The sequence below is a fragment of the Vigna umbellata genome, chromosome 4 (genome assembly GCF_029865625.1).
Source record: "Vigna umbellata cultivar VRB3 chromosome 4, Vumbellata_1.0, whole genome shotgun sequence".
Taxonomy (NCBI): Eukaryota; Viridiplantae; Streptophyta; class Magnoliopsida; order Fabales; family Fabaceae; genus Vigna; species Vigna umbellata.
The window spans coordinates 65,027,326-65,053,169 of record NC_142168.1 but is presented as its reverse complement, the minus strand read 5'-3'; the positions used below and the strand labels follow the sequence as shown (position 1 = coordinate 65,053,169).

General features: G+C 33.5%; 2 protein-coding genes across 4 annotated transcripts; both read right to left on the bottom strand.

The window, feature by feature from the left end:
• Positions 1-6,434: 6,434 nt before the first annotated feature.
• Positions 6,435-9,329, bottom strand: LOC124826383 (pentatricopeptide repeat-containing protein At3g16610-like). The gene has a single exon (XM_047299206.2). The coding sequence runs from the start codon at positions 9,130-9,132 to the stop codon at positions 6,667-6,669; it is 2,466 nt and encodes an 821-aa protein (XP_047155162.2). The 5' UTR covers positions 9,133-9,329; the 3' UTR covers positions 6,435-6,666.
• A 1,261-nt stretch (positions 9,330-10,590) lies between these two features.
• LOC124826382 (uncharacterized) lies at positions 10,591-19,239 on the bottom strand. Of its 3 annotated transcripts, XM_088113762.1 has the most exons (8): positions 19,043-19,239; positions 18,315-18,470; positions 17,501-17,853; positions 16,923-17,417; positions 12,919-12,946; positions 12,494-12,831; positions 11,900-12,397; positions 10,591-11,536 (listed from the first exon to the last, which is right to left on the bottom strand). In XM_088113762.1, exons 1-8 carry the CDS (start codon positions 19,047-19,049, stop codon positions 10,979-10,981), a joined length of 2,433 nt encoding a protein of 810 aa, XP_087969888.1. In that variant the 5' UTR covers positions 19,050-19,239; the 3' UTR covers positions 10,591-10,978. The 3 variants fall into 3 exon arrangements, with proteins under 3 accessions (XP_087969888.1, XP_087969887.1, XP_047155161.2); XM_088113761.1 differs by having other exon boundaries at positions 12,494-12,946; positions 18,315-18,465; XM_047299205.2 differs by having other exon boundaries at positions 12,494-12,946; positions 19,043-19,238.
• Positions 19,240-25,844: the final 6,605 nt, after the last annotated feature.

The following is a 25,844-nucleotide window of genomic DNA, read 5'->3' as shown; positions in this document are numbered from 1 at the left end:
AATAGCCAACAGTAAATAAAGTGAATAATCTATATAAAGACTAATAATGAAAAGAAGTCAGGATTAAAAGGAGGAGATTAATTAACAATACACAGATTAATGTTAAAGTAGTATAATGACCAAGTTTGAGATTACCTACAAGTGAGATTTAACATGTGCTAAAATGAGATCTTTTACATCCATTAGCTTAAGAATTGATTAAGGTGTAGCCCCTATCCCAAATTAGAAAGTAAATAGAGTGCTTAGAAGAAATAACTCTTGAAGTCAAAACAAGCATTGTGTGATATCATCCATCATAGAAAATGAATATATACTAGGAGGTATATTTTTAGCACTCTCAACTAATGAAAAACACTTAACATGAATGAAAAGTGTTGCAATTAAGGATAATGAAAGTGTGATTAGGAGTGACCGTTTTATACCAATAATTGAAACTTTAAAAGCTTAGTTTATTTGAGTTTAAGGCACCAAGATGAAGTTAAAGGTACTGCCAACCTAGCATAACAGGTATGAAAATGAAGACATGGTTGTGAGGCTTGAAAGCAAGTTTGGTGTCCCTATTAAGCATATTGATGCAGTTCTGGAAATGAAATGAAGCATCATAAGTTGATTCTAATTGCAATTCCTCCTCAATAGATAGCTCTAGCATGGTTTCATGAGTTTCTTTTTTTCCAACTGTTGTTTTTGTTGATTATATCCTTGTGTTGGGCATTTTTGTGCCTTCCAAATGCTTCGAAAGTCCTAATTTCTTTCAAACAGTCTGAATCCCTAATGATATAGTAGAACATGTGTTGGTGAAAAATTAAAGCTTATGTTTGTGTTCAATTTCCCAATTAAACAAAGGTGAGGCTTCCAATTGTGTATTGTAAGATGACAACTATAAAACAATGCCATATAGATGTTCAATAGCTTTGTCTAGCGTGGTTTTATGAGCTCTTTTTCTCCAACTACTTTTATTATGCAGTTTCAATTTTGGGTTGGTTGCACATTGTTTTTGTTGTTTTGAGTTGTATGAAAGTGTTTTGATAGTCTTTAACTAGTGTTATCAAATTTGAGCTATAGTAGTTGTTGTTTTAGGTATGTTCTTTTTTTTTAGTTTTTGGCTGTTTTCAGTAGGTATAAAAGTTTGTGACTTGTTTTATAATGTGCAACATCAATTTTATCTGGATTTGGTTTTATTTCTGTATTTTGGTTTGAAGTTGCTTCCATTTGTGAAGGTCTTAGTTGAGTGAAGATTGAGGTACTTCCATTTCTTTTCGTAATTGTCCCATTTGTGTTACTGGTTATTGTTGGGGTTTAGCTAGTTGGCTAAGAATTGGGGAATATAGAAAAGGTTTGAAGTATATGTTTTGCTTCATGTTTTTGTAAGGCCTGATTAACTCTTGTGATTAGGGTTGTTTTGGTATTTTGTGCAACTTTATAGTTTCTACCCTCTACATCTCTATGTTTTGTCTAAGAATATTTGTAAAATTGCTTATGCATATGTTTCAAGAATGTGATTATAAGTATGTGTTTAAGAATGGATGAATATTGATTGACCTAATAAAAAAGGTCACGTGTAATGATTATAATTTAAGCGCATGAATGACTTGAGTTTGATAAGAGTTATGTCATTAGTACAAATTTGGTTGTAACTAATAAGAGCCCAATAATTTGGTGATACAACTATTATATTGATCTTATTCGTTTCTTATCATGATAAAATTTGTCCTTATATAGTAATGCAATGATAAAATTTAGCTGTAGATATTCTGTTTAATTATCATTATGAAATTATTTGTCTAAAAATGTGACTAAGATAAGTTTAGACTTGAAAATGGAACATGATATATTAGTTCAGTCCATCTTCTCATGGAATTGTTTGAATAGAGTATGTTTGGTATGTCTTGGGTATAAATTAGATTCCCTCACCCATAAAAATGATAGTTTGGTATTCCTAATTAGATCCTACCTGTTTTCCATATTTTGCATATTTTTCTTCTTGAGCATAATTTTGTCATTGTTTTCTAGTTTTTCTCTCTTTTTCACTAATATGCAAACTATTTTGATAACCAAGTCAGTCACATATGGCTTTCTCACTTAAGCTTCCTCACACTTCAACTCAACAATGTCCTATAACACAACCTAATTCACCTCACAACTCTAAATAAAAGGTCAAAACAGGCTAAAATGTAGGTGCAAAGGAAAATTTGGTCATAGAAGGCTATATTTGGCCAGTGACTTAATTGTAAGTACTAAATGCCTTGAATTCACTTTAAGGCATTGGTTCTATAGAATAAAATTCACCTTAGTTCATCATCCTAAGTTTGTTGTTAAATAACAGGGGTGATGATATATACACAATGTGACTTAATATTGATTTGACTTTCATTCTTGCTCTACCCCAAGTTCCCCTACTAGGTACAAGATTGTTATGCATAAGTTTTTCCTCCTTTAGCTTTTGAACATGGTTGAAGTTCTCAACCATCGTGGATGGACGTATGACCATTGTTATAGCGGTAGGAGAAGATTGAAGGAAACTTTTGTCGAAGGATTTTTAGAATTTGTGCAGACCGCTCGACGTTATAAATATTATGCTTTTGAGGGAATGATTAGATGTTCATGCGTTAAGTGGGAATGTATAAGAATTTTGAAAGATGAAGTGGTAAAAGTTCACCTATACCAAAAAGGTTTTGTGCCAAAATACAAGATTTGGACATTTCATGGTGAAGAAATTCCTTCTACCTCCACGACTTGTGAATGTTGGCAATCATCAGGTTCAAACAACTTTATAGAAACCTCTAAGATGGATCAATTTATGCATATGCAAGAGATGATCAATAATGCTCTTAGTCGACATGGTGCACAACAACAAACAAACCATACTCGTGATGAAGAGTCTCCAAATGAAGTCATTCAAAGGTTTTACAATTCATTGGCAGAGGAAAATGAGCCTATATTTCAATGGTCAACAAAGTAAAAATGCCAGTCTACATTCTCAATCAAGCATTAGACTTCATTTCAAGAATCTTTTTAGATTTGACACCACCTAATAATTCTTTGGCAAAAAATTATTATGAAGCCAAGAGATGTGTTTCTAAGTTGGGATGAGAAGCGAAGAAGATTGATGGTTGTGTCAATGGTTGCATGCTCTTTTATGACAATGACAATGACAATGGAAAAAGTGATGCATCCTTTCTTGAATGCAAATTTTATGGGAAGCTTTAGTATCACACAGTGCATGAAAGTCATAGGCAAAAAAATTGATTCCATTAAAGTTCTTGTTCTACTTGCCGATAATTCTAAGATTATAAAGAATGTTTTCTTCAATGAATAACACAACATATGACATGGCATGAGGGTAACAAAACTCAAGGAATGCTACGTCATCGTTCTGGTGGGGAAGCCTGGAAGCACTTCGATAAAAAAACATTCATCATTTGCTAGTGATCCCCGTAATGTGCAACTTGATCTATGTTCGGATGGATTTAATCCGACAATTTAGGCATCCTCATCTTGTTGGCCTATAATTGTCACTCCATAAAATCTTCCACCTGAGTTGAGTATGACAAAGCCTTACATGTTTTTAACGTGTCTAATACTAGTCCATCTAATCCCAAGTCAGGGACTAATGTTTATTTAGAGCCTTTGGTTGATGGTTTAAAGAAGTTTTGAGTGCTATTTGGACGTATAATGTTTCAAGGAAACAAAATTTCATTATGAGGACAGCTTTAACGTGGACAATTAATGACTTCCCTACATATGGCATGTTATTTGTTGGAGCACGCATGGTAGATTAGCTTATTCGCATTGCATAGAGCATACTAAGACATTATTATTAAGTTATGGCCGGAAAAGTTGTTGGTTTGACTGTCATCGTAGGTTATTGCCCACTAATCACCCGTTTTAGGCGAAACAAAAAGGAATTTCGCAAAGGGCATGTGGAAACGAATATGCCACCGCAGAGGTTGACCCGTCACAAGTTTGGAGAAGAGTCAAACATTTTCCAAAAGTGACAAAAAGTGGTCTCACTAGGATAGAAAGGTATGAGAAGTGGCATAATTGGACTAAAAGAAGCATTTTATGGATATTCTGTATTGGAAAGATAACATGCTAAGACATAATATTGATGTCATGCATATAGAAAAAATTTCTTTGACAACATCTTCAACACGGTGATGAATGTCACTAGACAGACAAAGGATAATGCAAATGCAAGAAAAGATTTACCTTTATATTGTGACCGAAGAGATTTGAGTTGAAGTCGGACGATAATAGGATGTTGTTGATGCCAAAAAAAAATTACACCTTATCAAAAGTCGACACTAGAATAGTTTGTCGATGGATCAAGGAACTTAGAATGTTAGATGGTTATTCCTCAAACTTGGCGAGATGTGCTATTGAAAAAGGTAGTATTCACTGTATGAAGAGTCATGATTGTCATGTATTTATGGAGACATTACTCCTTGCAACGTTCATCTCTTTGCGAATGCACATGTTAAATCCACTAATAGAAATCAGTAACTTCTTCAAAGATTTGAGCTCGACGAAGCTAAAGGAAGATTCACTAAGAAAGTTGGATGAAAATATTATATTTATTCTCTACAAATTAGAAAGAATATTTCCTCATGCATTCTTTGATTCATTAGAACATTTTCCTATTCATTTTTCAAACGAAGCATGGTTTGATGGACTAGTGCAATATAGGTGGATGTATCTATTTAAAAGGTTTATGGGAGAATCAAAACGTTCAGTAAAAAACAAAGCCAGAGTTGAAGGATCAATTTGTGCAGCTTATTTGCATCATCAGACAACATACTTTTGTTCACATTATTTCAAAAACTTCATGTTGTTGCCCAAAAACTCTACTGTTTTCCCTGTACTTTCATTATACTTAGTGTTAAGAGTGGCTAGAATACTCAACCAGGAATGAATTATACTTGGAACCTGGAGTGGTGTAAGAATATTCAACTAGGAGTGGGTTAAACTCATTCTAATCTTGAAATGATTAATGGAATCTTTTAAATGTTCTTAAAGAAGAACTGGATGTAGCTCAAGTTTAAGTGAACCAATATAAAAATTGAACCTTAATGTTTTCTTCTTTTAAATTGTTGTTCAGTTTCCTATGTCATCGTCAGTAAGAGTTTATATTTGTTGATCTTACATACACATCGTCCAAAGATAGTTCACTTATGCATACTATTATCACGAACCATTAGATGTTGCTTAGTGAAAATATTTTGAAAACATTATTCACCCCCGGTCCCACTTCACGCCCTCTAGTGTTTTCTTGTGTACTTCAACAATGTCTAATGCTTATCAATGTTTAAAACATCTATTGCATGTACTGTAAAGTACTTTGAATCTTATATGCCTTTCTTTTTTGAAATTCGTGCAAATCAATAAAGCATAAACATATGATCATAATCACTACACCCAAGAAAAAGACATTGTAGAGAAGAAGAACATTCTAGGATTGTTTCCTTGAAGTCATTTGCTCTGTCACATCGTACAAGCTCAAGTTTTTATTAAGGCTTTGAGAAAAAGCATTGACCCCTACAAAGTATACCAAAGTTTGACTTTGGTACAAGCTCAAGTTTCGTTTAAGGCTATGAGAAAAAGCTTTGACACCTACAAAGTATACCAAAGTCTGACTTCGAACCTAAAGGTTACTTGTTGTTTTGAAGTCAATTTTTTGTCTAACAAACATCTTTCAAGGAAGGCTATATATAGAGAAAACTTGAAGAGAAAAAGAAGATGATAACACAAGAAAAATAACATAAGAAGAATAACAATTCAAAAAGGATTATACAAAAAGAATAGTGAACTCAAGTTTGTTGTGCTCATATATCACTGAAGTTGAATATCTTTTGAGAGAAAAATCTTAGCAAAATACAAAACACCTCATATTATTTATATCATGTCCTTTAGATTTATCATTTGTACATTTGTTCTTAACATTGATTGTGTTGTAAATTTTGAAGAGAATTAAAACACTTGTGTATACTTGTTGTCTAGGTTTGAAACCAGGAATGGTAAAAATATTTGTTGTAAATCGCGAGCGATTAAACTCGAACTAGTCGTGTTTACTAGGGAACCAAGAGTGGTGAGAATATTTGTTGTAAACCTGGAGAAGTAAAACTTGTGTGATCTTAAAAAATATTAATGCAACCCCTCAAGAGTTCTTAAGAAAGAACAAGACGTAATTGAGGTTGAGTAAACCAATATACAAATTTGTGGCTTATTGATTTCCTATTCAAAACGTTTTCCATTTACTCATCTTATAAAAACCAACATTTAAACATCTTACAATCTTTATACATTTCCTTTACAAGTTATTAGACATTGTTTTGCGAAATAATTTAAAAAAAACACTATTCACCGTGCCTATATGATATTTGTGAAGGCCAATATGATATTTGTCCCTCTCCCATTTACAAACATTTACAAACGGGTAGATAAAATTCCATTAAAATTATTCATGAGGTTAAACCATAAAAGGACACAATGATCAATACGGCAACCAGAAAATGCCTCCAACATTACTGTCTTGCAACTTCAACAATTTCCTAGATTCGCCATATAATCCTCAAATATATTACTATCATTACATAAAAATTATGATTTACCTACCGATTATAACGTGCGGATTCAAATGTGTAGGTAAACTAATATTATATACAAAAATTAAAAATCTGACATCCAAAAGTCATTATCCAAGCTGTCAATTTTCTCACCAACAAGAAATGCATGCACCTGATCTCCAATTTGAACCCAACTGCAACCAGGATTTTTCTTAGCTCCCCTTGACCTCATCAACTCCCTAACCTTGTTTGCCTCCTCCCATCTTTCAGCTTCTGCATACATATTTGAAAGGAGAATATAGTATCCACAGTGCTGAGGCTTTAATTTAAACAAATGTTCAGCTGCCAAGTGCCCCAATTCAATGTTCCCATGTATCCTACATGCTCCAAGAAGTGCACCCCATATATTAGTATCTGGTACAATAGAAAGGCCTCTGATAAGGTCCAAAGCTTCTTGCATTAGACCAGCCCTACCTAGGAGATCAACCATACATGCATAGTGTGTATGCATTGGTTCAATATTAAGATCACTCATCATCTTAAAGTATTGTCTCCCTTTCTCAATCATCCCTCCATGGCTACACACAGTCAAAACAGCAATGAATGAAACTGAATCATATTCCACACCATCGTCCTTCATTGCTTCAAAAAGGTTCATTGCAGTGTCCAACTCACCCCTCATACCATACCCCAAAATCATAGTATTCCAAGAGGCCACATCCTTGTTTTCAATAGTGTCGAAGACCTTTGTAGCCAGATCTATTCGTCCACACCTGGTATACAAATCCAAGAGCGAATTCGCCGCAAAAAGATGAGAGTGAAAAAGCTTTCTCACCAGCAGACCATGGATCTCTTTGCCTTGTCTTACGGAAGCTAGATTTGCGCAAGCTGATATTACACCCATGAAAGAAACAATATCAGGAGCCATGCCCAAGAGTATCATTTCTGAAAACAAACTTAAAGACTCTGAGCAGTCATTTGTTCGAGAATAGCCTATAATTAGTATGTTGTAGGAAACTTCGTCCCTGACAGAAATATTGAAGACATTTTGAGCAAGGTTTAAGCATCCACATTTTGAATACATATCTGTCAGAGCATTAGAGACAAACAAATCGAGGGCAGATCCAACCCGAATAATCCTGGCATGAATTTCTTTTCCGACATTCAGGAAACCAAGTCTCGCACAGGCTGGAAGAGCATTTGTGAAGGTTACATTGTTGAGGATTTCTCCCTTAGCTTGCATTTTCCTCATTAATTCTACAGCTTCATACTCAAGCTTGTTCTGAGAAAAATTGGCAATCATAACATTCCAAGATACAATGTTTCTTCCGCCCATTTTATTGAATATAGTAGATGCTATTCTTGAAGATCCTGATTTTGCGTACAAATCTATCAACGCATTAGCAATAAAAACATCAGAGTCAATATTCATCTTTAAACAAAACCCATGAACTTCCATTCCCAACTTGAAAAGTCCTAATCCTCCTAATACAGGTAGCATACTAGAAATGGTGACAGAGTTCGGTGTCACACCTGCCCCAATCATCAACCTAAATACATCGAAAGCATCCATATATTTCCTTCTAAAAGAAAAACTAGTAATGATAGCGTTCCAGGAAATCACATTCCTCTCATCAATTTCATCAAAAACTTTTCTGGAAGCCTTCTCATTTCCACACTTCCCGTATACATCAACCAACGCATTTCCAACCTTTACATTGCCCAACAAGCCAACCTTCAATGCATAACAGTGCACGTTTGTCGCCATCACCTCATCCTCAGTTTCCGCACACACCGGCAACACACTCACAACCGTAACCAAATCCGGTTGAATCCGTGGGACGGCCACAACCATCTCCTTAAAAAACCTGAGTGCCTTCTTGTAAAACCCATAAAGAGAACACAAACCGATAACAGTATTCCACGACACCTTATCCCTTTCCGGCATTTCATCAAACACTTTCGTTGCATCGTCAAAAAGCCCACAATTCCCGTAAAAGGCCGAAAGGGTATTCCCTACAAAGACATCCCCATCAAATCCAAGCTTAAACACAACCCCATGAACCTCCCTACCCTTATGAACCTCCACAGAATCAGAACACACCTTCAGAACAAAAGGGTAGGTGCACTCATCAGGCTTAACACCAGCACGAACCATGGTGTTATAGTTGCTGAATTCATCAAAGAAACCAGCAACAGAATTGGCACGGATAATGGTGTTCCACAAGAAAGCACTACGGGAATACACAACACTGTGTTGGAAGAGAATATGGGAGGATGTGGGGTGCCCAAAGGAGGCATATCGGAGAATGAGAGAGGCACATAGGGAGACACTGCGAGGAAGGAAGCCATGGAAGACGGCAAAGGCGTGGGCTTGCTTGATTTGGGAAAGGGTGTGGCAAAGGGTGCAGAGTTGGAGAAGGTTTGTGTGGTTGAAACTTTGAAGAGAAGTGGAAACGAGTGAAGAAAAATGGGTGGTTTTGGTGAGTGTTGCTAATGAGGGGAGTTTGGGTTTGTGTTTGAATTGAAGACGGTGTGTGTTGAGAACAACATGAGAACGGAATATCATGGAACAATGTTACTTTTGATGTTGGCCTCAGTGATCAACCAACAAGGCAAAGAACATGGAACAATATCATGCAACAATGTTATGTCTCACTCTGTCATCTGTATCAGCTTCTGCGTCATAGAATCTTTGCTCTCTTGTTAGAGAAAATCTCTATTATTAAACGAAGATGATTGTTGAACAACTTTCATATCACCCTAATAGAGACCAACGAGAGAAAGATAAAGAGAAACATATATATATATATATATATATATATATATATATATATATATATATATATATATATATATATATATAAACGCAGAATGCAAAACATACAATGGAAAGAGAGACAGACAAAAAAAATTACTAATACAATGTTAATTAGTGTATATATCATTCTTCTTATATTAAATTACCAATTTAGTTTATTTATTTAGATTTTTTTTTTACTTCTTTTATTGAATCACTAATTTGTCTTTCCGTTTTGGGAATATTAATGCTGACTATTTTAACTTGAATATTAGTATGCGTTTAATATATCTGTTGAGAAAAATGACATTAATTTGATATTTTAAAAAATAAGTAACACTATCGGTTCAAAAAAATGGCATTAGTTACATTTGAAATTTTAAAATATATAAATATTGTGAGGTATAGTTACGAAGTTTTAGTATCTAAACTAAATTGCTATTCTAGAACTTCAATAATTATTTGTCATCAAATGAATTTTCATAAAAGAAAAGAAAAAGCATAGAAGATCAGACTAAAATTCTGAAGAAAAAAAATTCAAAATGCTAACAAATCAAAATTTTAGAATTTTAAAATAATTATTAAATAATTTGATGTTCATTAGCGTGAGTAAATAATAAAAATAAAGTTAAATTTACTATCAATTCATAACCATAAGATCAACATATTTATTATCTTCCCAAAAATATAAGAAACTTTAAAATCAATAATAATACAACTTTTCTTATTTCATCGAATTTTGGGAAGTTGGACCACAATAGAAGAATTATTAAAGACTTGACAAATTAAGGAAGAACCATATTTCAACCATCACTACTAGCATAATGTCCTCAGCTACCTACCTCTAGTTCATCCATATTAACTTTAACCCATGTGTAGGCATCATTCATTTACTTTAATATAAGGATATAATTATTTATTACTTTATGGTATAGACAAGGTAAGTCAAGTAACAATTAAATTGTAATATTTGGACTACTATATATATCAAGTAAAAAAACATGTATACCTTAATTATCAATTATAATTTTTCACCTAACTCTCAATCTAATTATTTAAAGTTTTAATTTTAAAATGATTTTAACTTATCAACAACTTTTTTCTACATTGAAGTCGTGCGTAAAATGGGACTAAACCTTACATGAAATGAGCTAAATATGCACCTACCTTCTGTGACTCAAACTGGTTTTTGTGCAAAATTCATTCAAACACAAACTTGGTGGCCTGTTTAAGAATTAAACTTACTCTCGTTGAAAATTTTGCATTGATACTTTTACATTCATCATAGGGCAAGTGCAAAGCTGTATAAGAGAATTTTACTTAACACAAAATCAGACCCCATGGTAATAACAATGATAAGTTATTGCCCAAGAAAGTACAAGGCAATAAACAAACATCAGAAGAAGGAAATTTGAAGAACCTTGTCATTCCATAACTTTTTCCCACTTCCCCCTTAACGTTTGTTTTCTTATAACATAAAGTAACAACCTAAACTAGGGTGTACCTAGAGTAAGTACATGCCAAGAAGAAATTCATAAAATCATCTTCAAGCAACTATTTTCTTTTAACAACCTACATAAAAAAAATAAAATAAAATAAAATCTATGAAACTACCTTATTGACCTCGCAATCGTTTCATCAACCACTTTTTCCTTAATCTGTCTTCTAATTTCAAAAACATGAATGCCCTCTTCTCATCAAAACATAAATACTCACAAGCTTCGATGATGAGATCATCGTCAAAGTCAGTCATATTTTGTACCTTTTCCACCACTTCCTCTAAGCACACTCTGCTGTTAGTTTCAGTTAATGCATCAGCTATCCGACTTATATCTGCGGCCATAACACTCATCATTTGTAGCAAAACATCACAAGTGCGCCTTCGTTTTGACGGTTGCTCCGAATGTGATTGTGATGATGAAGGTCTTGCCCTTGTTTGCTCAGATGAGCCGTGCACTTCATCACTTGCATCATCATCATGGCTCAGCTCTGCATTAGGCAACACAAGTGCTGGAGTTTCTGCATGCTCTTCATAGTTAGGTGTAATATTTACATCAAACCTCTCAGAGTTTTCGGACCAATTTCCAGTTCCTTGCTCATTACCAACAATCATACATAATTCATGGTAGTTCGCTATGTGCTGGTCTCTCAAATGCCTAGCATCCGGATGTTTCTGAATAACCACAGGCCAAACATGAATCAGAAAAACATTGTTCAGCAGTGCAACGGGATAAAGTTGTGAAATATGCAGTTGAGGTTGTGGTTGTAGTTGCTAGCAAATGAAACCAACCACAATACATGACACGTAGGCAATGTGGATGCATTTTGTTAGTTATTATTATGATGGGTCTCTGGTTTAATTTAAACAGCTTCAAGTGACTAGGTGGGGTAACAATTGAAGATTATCACCATATCACTGGATTTAATGGCCTAAACTTGATAACCAATTAGGAGCTTAAGTATTGCAATAGCAAATAAATATAATAAAAAAAAGAAACTTCGACACTAATTTAATACTAAGCAAAACTGAATATACCTTAATGTATTCATTCCATTCTAAGTTGGTTGCAACAATCATCTTACATTCCTCATCCCACCCAAAACTCCCTTGAGAGAGCATCTCTTTCAAAAGGCCATACTGTTTTTTCCATATGTTCAATCGGCTTATAATGTTTTCTTTGGTTATATTTAGGTCAAATCTCTCATTTAGAGCAGTTACAACAGCCATATATGCTGAGGTCTTGAAATTTTTCTCTAGCTTGTTTCCCAACAATACTTGATTGACTAGCAACTCTGTCAAGTAATGATCCATCTCATCTGTCCATGTCACACTATTTCCTTTTTCTTTTGCATAGTTGGTTCTACGGCAGTTTGTCTCTTGAACCTCCATAACACCATTGTCTGTAGTCATACCCATAGTAGCACAAGCACCACTCATGGGACTATCATGTGGATCACAATGACCTATAATTATGCGCAATTCATTGTAGTTTCTGATAACTCGTCCTTTAAGGAGCCGAGCATCAGGGTTATTCTGTTCCAAAAAGGTACAATTGTTACAAATTGGATAAAAAATATCCTTATGCAGTAAAAACTGTCATACAGAAACTAAAAGTAAGCTTATAAGTACCTTAACATATTCATTCCATACAGAATCATTTGCAATGACCATTTTTCGCTTTTCATCCCATTCAAATCCGCTGTGGTTCATAAGTTCCTTCAGAATATCATACTGTCTTTTCCATGTTTTTAGACGATTTTTCACATGATCTTTCGTCAAATACAGCTTAAACTTTTCATTAATAGCCAGGACAGATGCTTCAAATGCAGCAGGCCTCCATTTGTAGTCAAATTCGCTTCTGTTGCCTTTTTTTATTTGCTGCACAAGGATTGCACTTAAACAACTGTCCATGTCACTTGTCCACCGCACTTGCCTTCCAGGATCTCTAACATTGATATCATAGTTAACTGCATCACAAGGCTCAGATTCATCCCAATGCAAAGGTTCATTGCCAAAGATAATGCAGAATTGATCATAGTTCTCAAAAACTCTACCGCGGAAAGTCCTTGCATCAAGATGCATCTGGCATTATAGGAAGACCGAATATCATGACGTCATCAACATCAAAATACTTAATAATTCTTAAGCATTATAATCTCAGGTTAAAATAATTAATAATTATACATATGTAATTCTTAAACCAAATCTTGATATAAAATACACTATCTAAATATATATCTGAATACACAAAAAATAAAGAATGAATGTTGTGAAGATGAAAATTACATTTCTAGACATCAAGAAACTTTAATGTACAGCATTAAAGTGAGATGCCATCAACAGATTAAGATGGTTTAAGAGAAAACTAGAGATTATTTTCATTTTCATTAACATCACGAATTATACCAGTTGGAGGCAATAAAATGAAAACATTCAGACAGATATGAAGCAGTCGAAATATTGAAATATGATTCAAGAATGATAAATCATTCTGAATTATTGTCCTGTAACTAGTTTAATGCCCTTCACTGTCAAATATTCCTACCACGGATCCTAATGACGATAATTCAAGCTGGCCCATCACAATTAGAAAAGGTATTCGGTATACTCAGAACCCAATCCTATTTACAACTTTGAGTTATCATTCTCTATCCCCTTTGTATTATTCATATATTTCCTCTATATCTTCATTTACTATTCTAAAAAATGTTCAAGAAGCACCTTATCATTTTGGATGACGACAAACCATGATCGTTGAAATGTAGGCTCTTGAATAGTCAAACATGGGAGTTGGTTCCTCTTTTTCGTAAAAAGAAACCAATTGGTTGTAGATGGGTATATGCCATTAAAGTTGGAGCCAATGGTGAAATTAATTGTCTCAGCCAAATTAGTGACTAAGAGATACACTATAGGTTGGATATATGGTGATACCTTCTCTCATGTGGCAAAAATCACAACAGTTCAAATTTTTCTTGCTATGGTTGTCATTCACTATTAATCATTCATCAAAAAGGCATTAAAAATGTCTTTCATCATGGTGACCTAAATGAGGAGATCTATACCGTGCATACTCCTGAATTTGTTGCTAAGTGGGAGTCTGGTTTACTCTACAAATTGTGAAGATCTCTATATGGTCTCAAACAATCTCATAGAGCTTGATTTGAGAAATTTAGTAATGTGATGTTGAAATTTGGATTGAAATGAACTAAAACAGGTCATTCAATGTTTTGTTGCCACACTTCTCCCAAGAAATGTGTTTACTTAATTGTCTATGTTGATGATATTGTTGTTATAAGAAATGACGCTGCTAAAATTTCCAAGGTGAAAAAACACCTATTTTTGTCACTTTTAAATCAAAGATCTTGGTTGTTTAAAATACTTTCTTGGTATTGAGGAGTCCGATCAAAGCAAGGCATTGTGGTATCAGAGAAAATGTGGTATGAAAATTTTAGAGGAATCGGGCATGACTGAGTGGAGATCTATTGATAGTCTCATGGAAACCAATCAAAAGCTACAAATTGATCGAGGTGAATCATTCTCAGATCTTGAGATATAGGAGATTAGTGCAGAAGCACATTTACCTCAATCACCAAACCCAATCTTTCTTTTCCAATTGGGACTTTTAGTCAATTCATGCATAATCCTCATATTGATCACTGGAATGTTGTCATGCAATTTTTTAGATATATCAAAAAGGCTCCTAGCAAGGATTATTGTATGAGGAAAAGGGAGGATAAGGGGGACAACCAAGTTTCTAGATATTGTGATGATGATTAGGCAAGATTTTCTATGCATATGTTGAATAATGATGATTATCTTTTGATGTATAGCTTTTATAGAGTTGCTTTTGTATCTAGTACGTCATAGGTTGTAGCCTTTGTCTCTGATTTCTCAGAGACGTATTTTCAATTATTCATACTTGCAAAACTAAATATACATTAGTGTAGAGCCAGACTATACATCGTGGTTATCAAACTCAGCAATTTGTAGATTCTACTAGTAGACTCATAAGAGTCTACTTCATATGAAAAAGTATCGCACAACAACAAATCAACAACACTAAAATGACTACATTTGGCAGTGCATGACTATTATATAAGTTTTCAAACTACACCAAATAAATAAATTCGTGCATATACAAAACATAAGTTGTTAAAGTGATGGGAATTAAATAGCTAGAAAAGGACAAATGTCTTCAAGTTTCTCTATCCAATAATCTAATGACACATGTACACCACAACCATCATCATCTTCATGATCATGTTAAGCTCTTCCTCAGATGAAAAATGTACATCAACAACTATACTATCAAGATCAAGTGCTTGAACTTGCTTTAGCTAAGTCAACATGTCCACCATCACATTCATCTTGAGCTTGCTCACCCTCAAATATCTCCCTTCTTGGTTATTCATTGATCATGAGACTTAATATCATCAAATGGGAGAGCAACAGTTATCCATTCATTATCTCCCTGTCACACACGTACAACTCACATGTCATCCTGCCACAATTAGAATGCCCTTGTGTCTCTTCCACAGCTCTCATTGGAGCTTCCTTGGTTTGTTTAAAGCATCAACCTTTGCTTATGCAGGCTGAACATCATCAGAATGTCATCATCTCTTCCATAGTTCACACTGGAACTTCCTAGGTTCATTCCAAGCATTAACCTCCTCTCCTATAGGACTTTGCTTGGGTTGTTGGCTTGTACGTGACTCTCCTCTCCTTGAACCCCGTTTTTCTTTCTTGCTGATATCGTAAATGGCCACCACTTGTTCAGTTGGGTTTGTTCCATGTCCTGCTTTGTCTATTTCTGGGACACCCATCATCAACACAGAGAAATTAAATTGTAAAATCATTGGTGGTTGGTGGAGTTGAGTAGATCTGGCCAAGGTGCACCATTTTGGGTGAGTAAGTGTTAAAAAGTCATCAGAAAGTGAAACATCACTAGGAAACGGGGTCCAACAAAGAAATCTAGATATATACATGGTTCACTAAAAAAGAAAAATATCTTCACGGACAATGGATCCACTGGGCAAACAAGGTTTTCAAAGAATGTCTTTTGGGCTCTAGAAACTGTGTTACAAGAGAGAAAATAGAGGCACAACGAGCATAAAACAATGTGTTAGAATACACTAGGGGATGCATGACTATATACGCTTATTGCATTCATTACACACAATTAGAGGATGTCTTGTTTTCCTTAAATGAGATATTCACGCCTATAACTAAATTAGACAATATGATGTTATGATTTCACTCTTAACACTATCATTTATTTGAATAACTTGAAGATCAATTTACTATGCTGGCAAACGATTGGAGTGCTCTGGGGTGTCAGCTTAGATATCAAGGTACATAGTGATGCCTAACATTAGTTTATAAAAAAATTACTGAAGACCACCTAAAAATAAGCAGCTGTCAGAAAGTACAACTATTTCATGCTATAAAGATGCTTTCTTAACAACTAACAAAAGATGGGTTTACAAAGCTACTCATGCACCCCAAATGTTACCCACACACAATTAATCTATAATAATTAATAGTGAAGATTTCTGTAGCTATTTTTTTGTGTACACATTGTTTTACGTCTTTTACCTTTCCTATCCCTATCTTCTAACAAACTTTGTAGTTTCCATTATTTAGGAGAAACTACCCATAATGAACAGTCCTGATAAAAGATTGAAAATGTTTTTATTGTATAATTATAATAACTAATAAAAATAAAAAAATTTATATCTTTTTATATATATATATTATTACAATTTTTACTTTGTTTTATGTTTTGGCAATTATTTTTCATTGTAATAATAGTTATATCAAAAAATTTAATTGTATTCAAAAAACAATTATTTCCGAAAAAAAAATGTGGACAAACAGCAGCTGTTGTGCTTGTGTTTCCACATGTTATCTATAAAGACAATGGTTGATGAGTTTTGGGAAGAATTTATTAAAAAGTAAAAAACAAATAATCTTTGCAATATCTGAAAGGTTTACTCAACATGGGGATCGGGGAGGAGATAGTGATTGCTATCTAACAGTTCCAAAGGAGACAACATACCCGGATATAGTCATTCCATGTAGAATCATTTGCAATGATCATTTTCTTACTTTTATCCCACTTAAATCCAGTATGAGACAGAATTTCCATTAACTGTTCATACTGTTTCTTCCAAGTTTTAAGACGATTTTTAATATTGAATTTTGCCAGATGAAGCCCAAATTTTGCATTTACTACTGAAACAGCGGCTTCATATGCTTCTGTCAGCAAAACTTTATCTACTTTAAGGCCTTTCTTCACTTGATCAACAAGAATCTTTCCAAGCCAATGGTCCATTTCAACTGTCCACCTGAGGCTTTTGGTCTGGTTTCCATCATGATGTACTTCAGATACAGTGGCAAGATCTGGATCCCTCTTATCAACACCAAAGTTTACATCTGTGTCTGTAACATTATCTGAAAGGCTTGCAATTACTTGTTCATTTCCAAGGATAATACATAATTGGTCATAGTTTTCTATAGATTTTGCCTGAAAAATCCTTGCATCAGGGTGCATCTGCAGGTAACATAAGCATATCGACAATCAACATAAAACTGCAAACTTGTGAATGCATACTGTAATACATGTAAGAAAATTACCTTGATGTAGTCATTCCAAACAGAGTTATCTGCAACAACCATCTTTTTTGTGTCATCCCACATAAATCCCCTTTGAGCAAGGAGTTCCTTCAAAACCCCAAACTGTTTCCTCAATGTCTTCAGTCGATTTTTTATGTGTCCTTTGGTGACATACATACCATACTTTTCGTTCAGTGTTTTTAGTGCACCTGAAAATGCTGCTGGCTTCAACATGTTATCCATTTTGTTCCCCTTTTTCACTTGCTCAGCAAGTACCTCAGTGAGGCACTTGTCCATTTCGTTTGTCCAAACCATGTACTTTGATTTCTCCTTGTCACTAGAACCACGAGACTGGTATACCTTAGAATGCATCCCTGAAAATCCACATAATACACGATTTTACTGTTTTCTTCAGGATTTTATGTTGATAATTTTTTACCAAGTATCATACTCAGCAGGAGTATGATAACAACACATTTCACCTGCTTGACAACATGAAACAATCAAATGCTATGCCACAGTGAAGTATGAAGCCAGTGTTACCTTCATAAATTAACCTGAGTGAAGCTCCAAGTCACAAAACCACGGCACATTAAATTGAAAAGGAGCTTTCAAATTCTTTATAACAATTTTTGTCTCTTTAGTTGAAAATTTGATCACATTAAGGAACATATTAACAGAGCACATAACCAACGATTGCAAATTTCAACTCTTCTAACAAATAGGTTCAAGACCAACAATGTAATCAATCAAGTTTGGCATCTTAGTAAATAATCACTTATGTTTTTCCAGCTTCCGAAACAGGTTTTGAGTGCCCAGCAGGTAGTTAACTCACCTTGTAGGCCTTCTGCTCTCGCAAGCCCAGGTCTTTGGTTCACTTCGAGAACAACTGGTTTATAACGGACATTTATACCGGCCATAAATCCTCGCTGAGGTTGGTGGTCTTCTTCAACCTTACATGGAATTAAACTCTTCCCTGATCCGAACTTTCCTACAACATAAAAGTAGTTGAAAAATAGCTTTAAAAAACAGCACCATTTAAGAAATTTAATCTTTAACTACACATGTAGTAAATCTAGTGTTTTACACGTACAGAACAAAACACAGCTAAATGGAGCTTGAAATCCCGAGAATTTACAAGAAAAAGTTGTTAAAACTCCTAAATATTATGAGGAAATGGAAATTGAGTGACATCATTGATACATGTAATATGATGTCCCTAAATCATACAATAATTATAGTAAATCCACACAAACAACAGCAATAATAATAAAGAGAAAATATTATAGAAAATACAGCAATTTGTATCAACACCAGAAATACTGCACCCAGAAGAGAGAGAGAAAAACTGCTTTCAGTTCAGACTAAGGGGAACACTCAAACTCAAAGGAGCATAAAAAGAATAAAATATAAATATAAAAAAAGAACGCTATAAACAATCAAACTTTACAAAAACTAAAAAATTAATAAAAAAAAACAAATGCGAATTTTTCGGAAAGTGAATTTCGGTGGTGTGTAAAACTTCACTTGGTACGCGGTAATCGAAATTGAAGAAGGGAGTACCTGTCATGGTGGCCGGCACTTGTTTTCCGGTGAGAATTCCGTTTGAATTGCGGAGGCACTGTCTTGGGAATCGGGATATGTGTTCTTCCGTTTACATGGGAGCCGCCAAGATTTCACTTGTTTTTTATCTTTTTACTGGTATGCGTGCGCACCTGCGTCAGAACAACTTCTCAAGAGAGCTTAGTTTTATTAAAAAGAACAAAATAAGAATGTAATGAATGGGCACAAAGTTAAATATGTCTCGTTTTCACTAGAAATTAAAACAAAGAATGTTTTTATTGAAAATATTATGAAAGTGTATGAAAAAAAAATAGAGTATTAAAAAAATTACAGAAAAAGTGTATTTTCTCTATTCCGATTGTAAAATGAAGAATGAAAAAATGTTTTCGGAAATATAAATGAGTTTAAAACACTTCGTTTTTCATTTCCACTCAACATGTATTTTTGGTTCTCAACATATGTATTTTTCATTTCACCCAACTCCGTAAAATTCCATTTCAAGGAATCTCAACATACATTTATTACATTCACAACACGTCTAAGTTAAAAAATTTAAACAAATGTAATTTAATTAATTTTCCTTTATTTGAAGGTAACTTGCAATGCAAGAAATATGTTTATAGAATCCGAAAGAAATTCAAGAGAGCAGATATAATTTTCAAAACTTTAAATATGTACCAACACCTCTCCATGATTTCACTCCCTTTTCAAGTGATAACATACGTAAAATTTTTCTAAAAAAGAAATATAACTGAGTTTAAAACACTTCTCAACAAAATAAAATTATGTTACGGTGAAATAAACTAACAACTGAATAGTAGTGATTGGCGAACTCTATTGCCAGACTTTAGTGTTTCGATACTCCAAACTTTTTGTGTAAGGATAATGATACTTTGACATCAATTTTTTTACTACATTTTGACACAGCCACATGTCGTTTTCAAATTGGTATATGTGGAAAATGTTTTAAAATATTAAAAATTAGATGGAAATTGAAGGGCTAGAGGGTTTTGTTTTCGCGACATTCATTTGGAGGAGTTTGAAAAAAACAAGGTGATTTTTTCAGGAGAATTCTAGAGAACCTTCCTCTCACCCACCCACCTACCTACAAGCATCCCTCTCCCTACAAGCGTCCTCGCTGTTGTCGAACTTCGAAATTCGTCAGAGTGCTACCATTGACCGCAACATTATACGCGTTGTTGTTCCGCCGTTTGGAACCAACGAACCCTGAAACCATCATCGGAGGTGGTTTTTGAAGCTTGCCTTCGTTCCTTTCGATAATGCATTGTTTGTGTTTGGTGGGTTTAAGTCTTTTAAAAACATTTTGGACATTTAGGGGTTGTTGTGTTATTTGGGTGTTTATCGTGGTATCGTTAAGTGTGGTTTGATGTTTTGTTGAACATTTTTTCGCTGATGTGGTTTTGGAGTGGAAATTTTGAATTTTTTGGGTTTGTGGTTGTTTTTGGGTTATTTTGACTTAGGTTTTGTATTACATTTGGTTTGACAGTGATGGATTGCATTAAAGAAGAAGCGCATAACAATATAAATAAATGTAATGTATTGAAAATATATTAGTTTCTTTGAAAAATGTTAGTTAATGGTTTTCTATGTTGAAAATAATTTGTAGTTTTGATTGCGGTCGTGGTGCGATACCAAAGTCATAGTTGAGATTAATGGTATACTAAGAGAAAATGATCGAACATGTGTCAGCGAAAATCCATTCAAGTGGTGTCTTCATATGTCTTCATATCGGTGAGAGTAACCATCTAGGAAATATAGATAAAACGTTGATCTTGAAAAATTATCTACGACTAGCATAGAGAGGTCTAAAAATTATGAGTTATAGTAGTCCTTGGAAAACTCTTTGAGTTTTTGTTCCAAAAAAAACAAGAATCGTCTCCTTTAGAGTTCGATAGAGAGAGTTATGAGCAAAATAGTCAGCAAAGGTAAAAGCTGAAAATACATGAGCATGATTAAGATGTCCATTTTAATAATTTTAATGTAGTTAGTGTTGTTGTCCAAAAATTATGAATTAGTAGTCATTGGAAAGACTTTTTAGTCTATTTTCTAATATAAAAAGAATAATCCCATTTGGAGGTATGTGGAAAAAGTTGTACTTAAAATATTAAGCAAATGTCATAGTTGACAATACATTATTTTATACGTGTATCTTTTTCTTTTGATTCAGAGATCTAAGAGGCATGCCTTCTCTTAGACTGATTTTAAAATATGATTTTGCATTTTGATTACACTGTGGAAAAATTATTAAAGACATGGTTAAGTTGGTATTAAAGCATGCTCAATTAATTAAAGATGATATAGTTATTGTGATACGTTGAACTTAATTATTAACTCTATTCCTATCCAACTCTTACATATGTTGTTTAATTTTATTTTTTTAATTTATATTTATTTCATTATCGTAAGAATGGAGTAAATGTGAAGGGATATTTTGTGTGGTCTTTCTTCGATAATTTTGAATGGTCTTTGGGCTATACATCACGATTCAGAATGATCTTCATAGATTACAAAAATGGTTTGAAAAGATATCCAAAACTATCAGCAATGTGGTACAAGAACTTTCGCGAGAAAGAAACCAGACTTTCTGCTCATTCTTTCATTGTAATTAAAGTCATATATATTCTTGGACATCGGTCGATAAATAAAAAATACATATATGTTGTAGATTGTTGTTTCAGTAAGAATGAAAAAGACATTGTTATGATAATGAAGTTTTCATTTTCCATATCCATCATTTATATACCCAACAATGTTTGACGTTAATTGCTTTCGTGTATGAACAACATAATCGTTTGAATAATAATTTATAAGTAAATTATTATATCGATTTGAAAATTGAAAATTTGTGCATGTGTGAACAAATTTTTCACCAAGAGTTCGACAAATTATGGTTTATTGGAGATTGAGTTCGATATAAATATCATAATCATTGTCTGAATATCACTTGTATGTGAAATAAGTGTTAAAAAAATTATGCACTTCAAAATGAATGTCATTTTCAAAGTTAACTTGTTTGTGCAAAACCTTTGCCTAAAGTCCCCACTTATTTACCCTTTGGTACCAATGCATTTTTTTCACCAAGAGTTCTACAAAAAATGATTCTTTGGGGATGGAGTTCAATATAAATGTCATAATCATTGCCTGAACATCACTTGTATGTGAAATAAGTGTTAAAAAGAATTTTGCACTTCAAAATGAATGTCATTTTCAAAGTTGACCTCTCTATGCAAAACCTTTGCCTAAAGTCCCCAATTATTTAGTCTTTGGTACCAATGAAGTTTTTGCAGCAAGAGTTCTAGAAAAAATGGTTCCTTGGGGATGGACTTCTATATAATTGTCATAATCAATGACTGAACATTACTTGTATGTGAAATAAGTGTTAAAAAAAATTTTGCACTTACAAATGAATGTCATTTTTAAAGTTGATCTGTTAATGCAAAACCTTTACTTAAACTCCTCAATTATTTAGCCTTTGGTACCAATGCAATTTTTTCTCCAAGAGGTCTAGAAAAAATGGTTCATTGGGGATGAAGTTCGATTTAAATATCATAATCATTGCTTGAACATCATTTGTATGTCAAATAAGTGTTACGAAAAAATTGCACTTCAAAATGAATACCATTTTCAAAGTTTACATGTCTGTGCAAAACTTTTGCCTAAAATTCCTAGTTATTTAGCCTTTGGTACCAATGCAGTTTTTGCACCAATCTCTCTTTAAAAAATAGTTCCTTGGGGATGAAGTTCGATATAAATGTCATAATAATTGCTTGAACATCACTTGTATGTCAAATAAGTGTTAAAAAAACTTTTGCACTTCAAAATCAATGTCATTTTCAAAGTTGACCTACCTGTGCAAAAGCTTTGCCTACAGACCTCAATTATTTAGCCTTTGGTACCAATGCAATTTTATCTCCAAGAGCTCTAGAAAAAATGGTTCATTTGGGGATGGAGTTTGATATAAATGTCATAATCATTGCTTGAACATCACTTGTATGTCAAATAAGTGTTAAAAAAAATTCGCACTTCAAAATCAATACCATTTTGAAAGTTTACATGTCTGTGCAAAATCATTCCCTAAAGTTCCCAATTATTTAGCCTTTGGTACCAATGCAGTTTTTGCACCAATATCTCTTTAAAAAATGGTTCATTGGGGATGAAGTTCGATATAAATGTTATAATAATTGTCTGAACATCACCTATATGTCAAATAAGTGTTAAAAACAATTTGCACTTCAAAATCAATATCATTTTCAAGTTGATCTGTCTGTGCAAAACCTTTGTCTAAAGTCCTCAATTATTTAGCCTTTGGTACCAATGCAATTTTTTCACCAAGAGTTGTATAAATATGTGGTCATCATTGGTTGAACATGACTTGTATGTCCATTAATTGTAAAAAAAAAATTACTCATAAATTAATGTCATGGCCAGTGTTGACCTCGTTGTGCAAAACTTTCGCCTTAAGTCCCTAGTTATTTAACCTTTGGTACCTACCCATTTTTTATGAAGAGTTATAGAATATTTGTTCCATGGTGATAGATGGGATATCAATGTGGTCATCCTTGGCTGAACATGACTTGTATGTCCATTAGTTGTTAAAAAAAAACTTGACTCATAAATTAATGTCATAACCTATATTAATCTCGTTGTGCAAAATTTTTGCCTTAGGTCCCCAGTTATTGGGCCTTTGGTACCTACCCATTTTTTTTATGAAGAGTTATAGAAATGTTTGTTCCATGGTGACGGAGTTACTTGTATGCACACATGTACAAATTTTCAATTTTGTTAACTATTTTAATCCAACATTCAAAATTTCAAATTGATATAATAATTTACTTATAAATTATTATCCAAACGATTATGTTGTTCATACACAAAAGCAATTTACGTCAAACGTTGTTGGGTATATAAATGATGGATATGGAAAATGAAAACTTCATTATCATAATAGTGTCTTTTTCATTCTTACTGTGACAACAATATCAACAGATCTACAACATATCTGTATTTTTTATTTATCAACCGAAGTCCAATAAAATATATATAGGACTTTAATTACAATGAAAGAATGAGAAGAAAGTCTGGTTTCTTTCTCAAGGAAGTTCTTGTACCACATTGCTAATAGTTTTGGATATCTTTTCAAACCATTTTTGTAATCTATGAAGATCATTCTGAATCGTAATGTATAGCTCGAAGACCATTAAAAATTGTCGAAGAAAGACCACACAAAATATCCCTTCACATTTACTCCATTCTTACGATAATGAAATAAATATAAATTAAAAAATAAAATCAAACAAGATATGTAAGAGTTGGATAGGAATAAGAGTTAATAATTAAGTTCAACGTATCACAATAACTATATCATCTTTAATTAGTTGAGCATGCTTTAATTCCAACTTAACCATGTCTTTAATCATTTTTCCACAGTCTAATCAAAATGCAAAATCATATTTTAAAATCAGTCTAAGAGAAGGCATGCCACTTAGATCTATGAATCAAAAGAAAAAGATATATGCAGAAAATAATGTATTGTCAACTATGACATTTGCTTAATATTTTAACTATAACTTTTTCCACATACCTCAAAATTGTATGATTCTTTTTTTATTAGAAAATATACTAAAATGTCTTTCCAATAACTACTAATTCGTAATTTTTGGACAACAACACTAATTGCAGTAAAATTATTAAAATCAACATTTTAATCATACTCATGTATTTTTAGCTTTCACCTTTGCTGACTATTTTAGTCATAACTCTCTCTACCGAACTCTAAATGAGACGATTCTTGTTTTGTTGGAACATAAACTCAAAGAGCTTTTCAAGGACAACTAACTCATAATTGTTAAACCTCTGTGCTAGTTGCAGATAATTTTTCAAAATCAATATTTTATCTATATTTCCTAGATGGTTACTCTCACCGATATGAAGACATATGAAGGCACCACTTGAATGGAGTCTCGCTGATACATGTCCAATAATTTTCTCTTAGTATACCATTAATCTCAACTATAGCTTTGGTGTCGCACCACGGCCGCAATTGAAACTACAAATTATTTTTAACATAAACAACCATTAACTAACATTTTTCAAAGAAACTAATACATTTTCAATATATGACATTTACTTACATTGTTATGAGCTTCTTCATTAATGCAATCCATTACTGTCAAACCAAACATAATACAAAATCTAACTCAAAATAACCCAACAACAACCACAAACCCCAAAAAATTCAAACTTTCCACCCAAAAACCACATCAACCACAAAATGTTCAACAAAACTTCAGACCACACTTAGCTATACCACAATAAACACCCAAATAATACAACAACCCTTAAATGCCCAATTGTTTTTTAAAGAACTTAAACCCATCGAACACAAACAACACATTATCGAAAGGAACAAAGACAAGCTTCAAAAACCACCTCCAATGGCGGTTTCGGAGTTCGTTTGTTCCAAACGTTACGATAACGGCGACACTCTGGCGAACTTCAAATTCCGATAATGGCGGAGACGCTTGTGGGGAGAGGGACGCTTGTGATGGGTGGGGGAGGAGGATTCTAGATTTCTCTCACGAAAATCACTTTCTTTTTTTTTTCAAACTCCTCCAAATGAATGTCGTGAAAACAAAACCCTCTATTCCTTCAATTTCGACCGCATTTTAATTTTTTTAAAACATTTTTCACATAAACTAATAGGATAATAACACGTGATCGTGTCAAAATGTTATCAATAACAAAGTATCGTTATGCTTTGAGTAAAACATTCTTGTCATTA

Coding starts and splice junctions, on each gene's coding strand:
- LOC124826383 (XM_047299206.2), bottom strand. CDS start 9,132: ATGATATTCCGTTCTCATGTTGTTCTCAACACACACCGTCTTCAATTC.
- LOC124826382 (XM_047299205.2), bottom strand. Junction 17,418..17,500: donor TTTGGAATGACTACATCAAG/GTAATTTTCTTA, acceptor TGTTACCTGCAG/ATGCACCCTGATGCAAGGAT. Junction 12,398..12,493: donor TATGGAATGAATATGTTAAG/GTACTTATAAGC, acceptor TTTTTGGAACAG/AATAACCCTGATGCTCGGCT.